Source organism: Scardinius erythrophthalmus (assembly GCF_964197995.2).
Source record: "Scardinius erythrophthalmus genome assembly, chromosome: 25".
Taxonomy (NCBI): domain Eukaryota; kingdom Metazoa; phylum Chordata; class Actinopteri; order Cypriniformes; family Leuciscidae; genus Scardinius; species Scardinius erythrophthalmus.
This window is the reverse complement of record NC_138245.1, coordinates 17,133,761-17,140,200: the sequence shown is the minus strand read 5'-3', so window position 1 is coordinate 17,140,200 and position 6,440 is coordinate 17,133,761. Positions and strand designations below refer to the sequence as shown.

The following is a 6,440-nucleotide window of genomic DNA, read 5'->3' as shown; positions in this document are numbered from 1 at the left end:
AATGTTCTTTCTTTATTTAACTAAACCTTACTAAGATATCTGTAGCCTACCTTTCAGGTAATCAAACATCATTAGTTATAACTGTGCAGTTTAAAACAATACACCATTTTCACCTAATGAAGGCTGTAGGCTATAATGGAATAAATAAAAGAATAAATTATAGTAGCCCTAGAAATAGATACTTATTAGTTTAAATGTTTAGTAGAAGCAAATTCACCCTGGTTTTGTGGTCCAGGAAGCACGTTATACATTTTTTGGAACCTTTGAATTTATTATTTATTTTATTGATATAATTTTATTTATTATTTATTAAAAAAAAAAATTCCATTGTTTTTGTTTTCTGGGTATGTCTATTAAAGGGTTAATGCTAGCGCTGATCCAGGGCCTGATCAGTTACCAGGATGTTAGATGTTATTAACTACATGACTAATATTCTGGCAATACACATTTTATGGAATTAGATTTACAATGCTTAACTTGCAGTCACCTCCCATCACAGCCCCAGAGATCTATAGCTCACAGATCTCTCAGTCCATGCTGCTGGCGCAGGGGTCAGTTTAAGCATTCCTGGAAAGTCTGTACTGGGAAAGTCATCCGCAGCTGAAACCGGCCCGGGCGCTTCGTCAACGGTACGCCGCAGCCAATAGAAACGCAGCGCACGATGAGGCCGCGAGCGCTGAGATGCATTTCTTGGAATGAGATTCCTAGAACGCGCGTGAACTCATATAACGACCAAAGGCGTTTCATACTGCTCTTATTTCAGGAAAATAATAATCCACCTCGCCAAACGACCTTTCACTCTCATTAGATTACTGCTATAAAGCTGTTTTGTCATTTTTCGTCAATTTCGCCCTCATTTCGATTCCCTGGAGAATAGTTGGTAAAAAGGCTCGTTCGGTTAGACAATATTAGGGAATATTCTTTTTGTAAAATGTTTTAACGAGGTTGTGGCGCTTTGTCGCTGCTGGCCTGGAACAATGTCAGCAGCTTTGGCACAGGACCAGACTTGGATTCGCGTAAATTTTACAGCCTACCAAAGGTGACGATTTTATGCAGACAAAGGTAAGAAATCTGTCTATTTGTCTTGTTGAAAATCTTTTTAGTGTCTTAGATACTGTGAAGTGGCCAAACCTGTTTGATGGGTTCATTAGTTTTTGATGAATTACAGATACGCAATAATTAATTTGTTTCGATCTTGTTGAAAACATCCTGTTAAAATTCTGCTGCTGCTGTTTCGAAATTAAACAGTTTGCTCTCATCTAAGTGCTTTTAAACATACATTTAAATGCATTACATTTATCTGACGTAAACACGCACAAAATTCAGTTTTTATTTTGTTATTAATGAAATATGTTTTAATGTATTTTTGAAAATGTTTTAAATTGGGGTTCTGCTATTTTCTAACGCCAGCATTCTATAATTTTCATATGATCTATAACATTTTATAGACCTGTGATTATATTTAATGATTAAAATAAAATCTATTAATCTGTCGTTTTATGGAACAGCATTTTGTTTAGTTAACAATTTAGCAGTAAATTAAACATACATTTTAAACGTAGCCTATACATTTCTCTGACCTATACAAGCACATTCAGCTTTTATTTTATTTCTAACACCAGCATTCTTGAATCTTAACCTGATTTATAACAAGACTTAATACCATGCCCGTGATTATATTTTACATTTCGTATCACATATCATGGAAAGCCACATTTACCTCTTTTTCTAAATGTCACCTAGCCGGTCTTCTCAGAAAAGAGATCTGTTTTAAATGCTGACTTAACCATCTATATGTCATTATATTTATTTTCTCAAGAAAGGACATGCAGATTCTGACTCATTGAAGTACACTGTACTTTGTTTATTCATTTTTTGAGTTCAGTTGAAATTTTAAATGACAAAAGGCAATTTTTAACCTTTGAACTTTTAGCTTTGCTATCTCACCTTATGTACATGACATGTAGAAAAAAAAATCTGTTGGTTACATATCAAGATGTGTTTTTTCTTCCATATGAAGAAACCTTCAGGAATGGTTGAAAGGGGTACGAGAGCTCAACATGAGAGGGACGAATCAGAAGTTCAACAAATCCGGCAGTCCCGAGCAGCTCTCTACCCATGGACCCCGGCTGAGGACCTGCGTTTCATCACCACCACCTTTCAGCACCTTCACACTTCAGGTACGGCTATAGTCTTAAAAAAAGACCAGCTGATATTTTACAAAATATAAAATATATCAAAGACAAGGCACAACAAATATAAAGAGAACAATCAATCAATTTAGTTTATATTTGATATACTTTTCAGAGATAAATGTTTGGAGGTTTCACCATGAAAACAACTTATCCTTGGTCTTTAAAAATGTCTGACATTAATTTAGTGATCAAATGTAGCACTCTTATGGAAACATGATAATGTATTGTAATTAATTTAGTGATCAAATGTAGCACTCTTATGGAAACATGATAATGTATTGTAATTAATTTAGTGATCAAATGTAGCACTCTTATGGAAACATGATAATGTATTGTAATTATAATTTAAATCGGACTACTTTTCAAATTGTATTTCATAAACCAACATCTCAGGAAAACGTTATGGGACTAATGTTACAGAACAGGGCATTGATTTCATACGTGTCCACTGTAGAGGACATCAGGACTTAAATCATGTTTATCAGGCATTTTGTGAGACAGAACAAGTGAATGCAATATGTGGGTAAAATGGCCATAAATTAATATCCCCATTAAATGCAATGTATCTATACACTGTATCTAATGTGCACATTAATATGTTATTGGAGCAACATTTAATGAAAAAAGAAGTGTAATAATTAGCAACATTTTAATAATAATATCTAATATTTCAGGAAATAAATTATACAGCAATATTCCTATGAAATATTAGATATTATCATTAAAATGTTGCTAATTATTACACTTCTTTTTTCATTAAATGTTGCTCCAATAACATATTAATGTGCACATTAGATACAGTGTATAGATACATTGCATTTAATGGGGATATTAATTTATGGCCATTTTACCCACATATTGCATAAAGTAAAATGGTGTATCAATTCATTCCGTTATATCTTTCATAACATAGTTGAGAATTATACAAATTTTATTTAAAATAAATCCTGAAACCCCAAAATTGATTGGTGATTGAAAAAATCCCATTGTTTTTGCCTATACATATAATTTCATGAAACAAATGAGTCCTGGTGTCCACTACAGAGGACATAGCATAACATATGAATAAAATATCATTTTTAAATTTTTTTTTTTTTTTTTTTTTTTTTTTTTTTTTACCATTTGTTTCTTATGGTCTAAGCAATGTGATGACATGAAAAAAAAAACTAAATTCCAAAAATATTTTTTTTTATCTACGTATATATTATAATTTTTATTACATCTGTCCAGTGTCAGCAACTGTCAGGTCAAATTCCTTCCATCCTAACTGGCCGATAAAACCTGAATCAGATTCTGATTTAGAACAAACATGACAAAACAATGTACAGTTTCAAGTTTCAAAAGATCATGATCTTTTTATATTTTATATTATATATGTGTATACAGCAACAGTTTATCTCTGTTCTGATAAATGATTAATAAATTAACCAATCATTTATTTATCCTCTCATCTCCACACCATGTCCCCTTAGGGGCTCCATTTTACTGACCCCAAACAGTAGTGTGAGTCATATTAATAAATAGTTTCTTTATGTTTTAGGATGGTACTGGGGTGGTATGACAGCCAGTGAGGCAAGAGATGCCCTCATTGGAGCTCCAGAAGGTACTTTCCTTGTGCGGGACAGCAGCCATCCACTCTACCTCTTTACCCTCTCCGTGAAGACCCAGAGAGGGCCTACTAACGTCCGCGTAGAATACGACAGTGGCCGATTCCGCCTCGATTCCAGTTTTCCTGCACGATCTTGCCTGTTGTCCTTTTCTGCTCTTCCTAGTCTTGTGCAGCACTACGCATCCACGAGTCAAGAGAAGGAGAGGATAGCAGAAGAACATTACATGATGTCAAAGGACAAAGGTGTTCTGCTGAAGCTCAGGAAGCCTCTCCACAGGCCTCAGGATTTTCCAACATTACAGCACCTCACACGCCTCACTATAAACAGACACACTGATTGCCACACACAGCTGCAGCTGCCACGGCCATTGTTGCTTTACTTGCAAGAATATCCCTTTCAGGTGTGAGGACACTTGGGGAGGACACCGGTGCATTTTAGGGGGTTCGTTTTTGCAAAATCGCGGATGAATCAGCCATGAAGTCGCAAACCTTCCTGCTTCCTTCCTGCTTTTGTTATTGTCATATGAAGGGATGCGCATTTGTGCAAATAAAAAAGGACTACTTTGTGTACATTTTTATTTTTAAATATCTGTAAATATATCTCTTTTTAGTAAACCAAAATGTTTCTATATCTTTCTGTGCTTCCAAGTTTTCATGGAGCTCCAACTCTACATACATACATACTATCACCACAACATTGAAAAAAATAAAATATCAAAACCAGTATTCTGAGTAATACTGTGCCAGAAAGCATTTTTGTATTTATTTATTTAGAAACAAACTGATAAAGGAACTGGATTTCAGTTACATATTTGTCAGAAACCATCACAAATGTCCTGGATATGGATATGGATATGTCCAATACTGGATATGCTGTCAGTCCCATATGCTTTTATTTGACACAGAATACATTTAATCAGACAACATCATTCCAAGAAAACCTAAGGGCTTTTTTCCACACACCAAACACGCTAATACAATTTAGGATAAAACATAACAAAAAACAAATAAATAAATAAAAATAATAATAATTTATTTATCTTTGAATGTGTGCAGGGCAATAAACTTCAATTGAAAGTTTTTCAAACACCCTTCATTTTTCATAGTAAATTTACAAGCATGTTATATTTTGATCCATATGATGACATTTGATAGGCATATTATCTTATAATGTAACTTTCTTATTTTCAATAGTCTAGGGTTGCCAACTTCAACAGAGGGAAATTAGGGACACTCTTGGGTTCTTTATAATAAAACAAGGAACACACAGAATTTCTTTGCACCACGTTACGTTGTGTACATGTCTGCGGCCATGTATGTTTAAAAAGTCTCTACTTGACTAAAGGAAATGCTAAAATAAGTCTGAGACATAATCACTTATTTTTTTGCTTACTGACATGTCAGTTGTAAAAATACATTTTAATGTCACGCGCTATTATATACACATTTTCTGCTTATAGGCCAATTATACGACTAGAAAATTACAACTGTCCTTGTACTCCAAAACAGGATCACAGTCATTTTTTTTATAATAAAAAGTATATACAATAAAAATTTTAATACAAGCACCTCACTTTTTATCTCCTAATTATAACTTGGTATGTCATAATTATGACGTAGTATGTCATAATTTTGACTAATTTTGACTTTTTATGTCATAATCAGGTTTGGGGGTAATGCATTACGAGTAAGGCGAGTTATGTAATCAGATTACTTTTTTTACAAGTAACTACTAAAGTAACGTATTACAAATTTCCTACTAAATATCTGAGTTAGTTTTTTCCAATAAGTAATGCAAGTTACTTTGTTTTTCCATTTATTGACTGACAGCTCTCCCATCCTCATGTTAAGAGAAATTGGGAGTAAGTGCAGAGACTTTGTGTGCACTGTGTAAACATGATGGTTATTGTAGTTCGAGACTAAATGTCAGCATGCTTTTACTCATCTCACTTGCACACAATGAATAAAAACACCGAAATGCAAACCTGCAATAATTAAACATGTTAAACAATTAAAATATGCTTTATGTACTTAATCTAACTTTATTAAACAATGTCTTTGCTGCTGACTTTCGATGATCTTTAGTTAAACCACATTTGTGTTTCTTTTTTATTGTTGAAGAAAGTGTTGAACTTTCTTTTTAATCTTATTCTTCTGCAATCCAGAATGGCAGCACAGCTGAAAGGTTTGTTTGAGCTGCACTTTTTACTGTACAGACGTGAATTTGCATTTCCTTCAGCCTGAGGCTTATTCATTTCACTTTTTGTGTGAAAGGGCCTTTTAAATTTGGCAAAAATTGAACTTGTTTTTTTATTTTATTTTTTTTTATTTAAAAAAATCAAGCAAGCTCAGCCCTGGTGGGAAAAAGCAATACAAAAGTAACTTAGCGCATTACTTTCCATAAAAAGTAACTAAGTAGTGAAATTAGTTACTTTTTTAGGGAATAATGCAATATTGTAACGCATTACTTTTAAAAGTCCAAACAATTTCCAAACACTGGTCATAATTATAACATAAAATGTCAAAATTAACATAGTACGTCATAGATTTGACTTTTTAATCTCATAATTATGATTTAAAGGCCTGGTTCAGTCAGGGCTTAGATGATTTGGCCTTAGTTCAATTAGGACACTTAA

At 33.4% G+C, this 6,440-nt stretch overlaps 1 protein-coding gene across 1 annotated transcript; it reads left to right on the top strand.

Moving 5' to 3' along the window:
* Window positions 1–420: 420 nt before the first annotated feature.
* Window positions 421–4,792, top strand: cishb (cytokine inducible SH2-containing protein b). The gene is made up of 3 exons (XM_081357148.1): window positions 421–1,062; window positions 2,021–2,180; window positions 3,736–4,792. Exons 1-3 carry the CDS (start codon window positions 1,051–1,053, stop codon window positions 4,209–4,211), a joined length of 648 nt encoding a protein of 215 aa, XP_081213274.1. The 5' UTR covers window positions 421–1,050; the 3' UTR covers window positions 4,212–4,792.
* Window positions 4,793–6,440: the final 1,648 nt, after the last annotated feature.

Excerpts from the sequence above, each read along its gene's own strand:
- cishb (XM_081357148.1), top strand. Across the intron at positions 2,181-3,735 it reads TCAGCACCTTCACACTTCAG|GATGGTACTGGGGTGGTATG; the intron begins GTACGGCTATAG and ends TTTATGTTTTAG.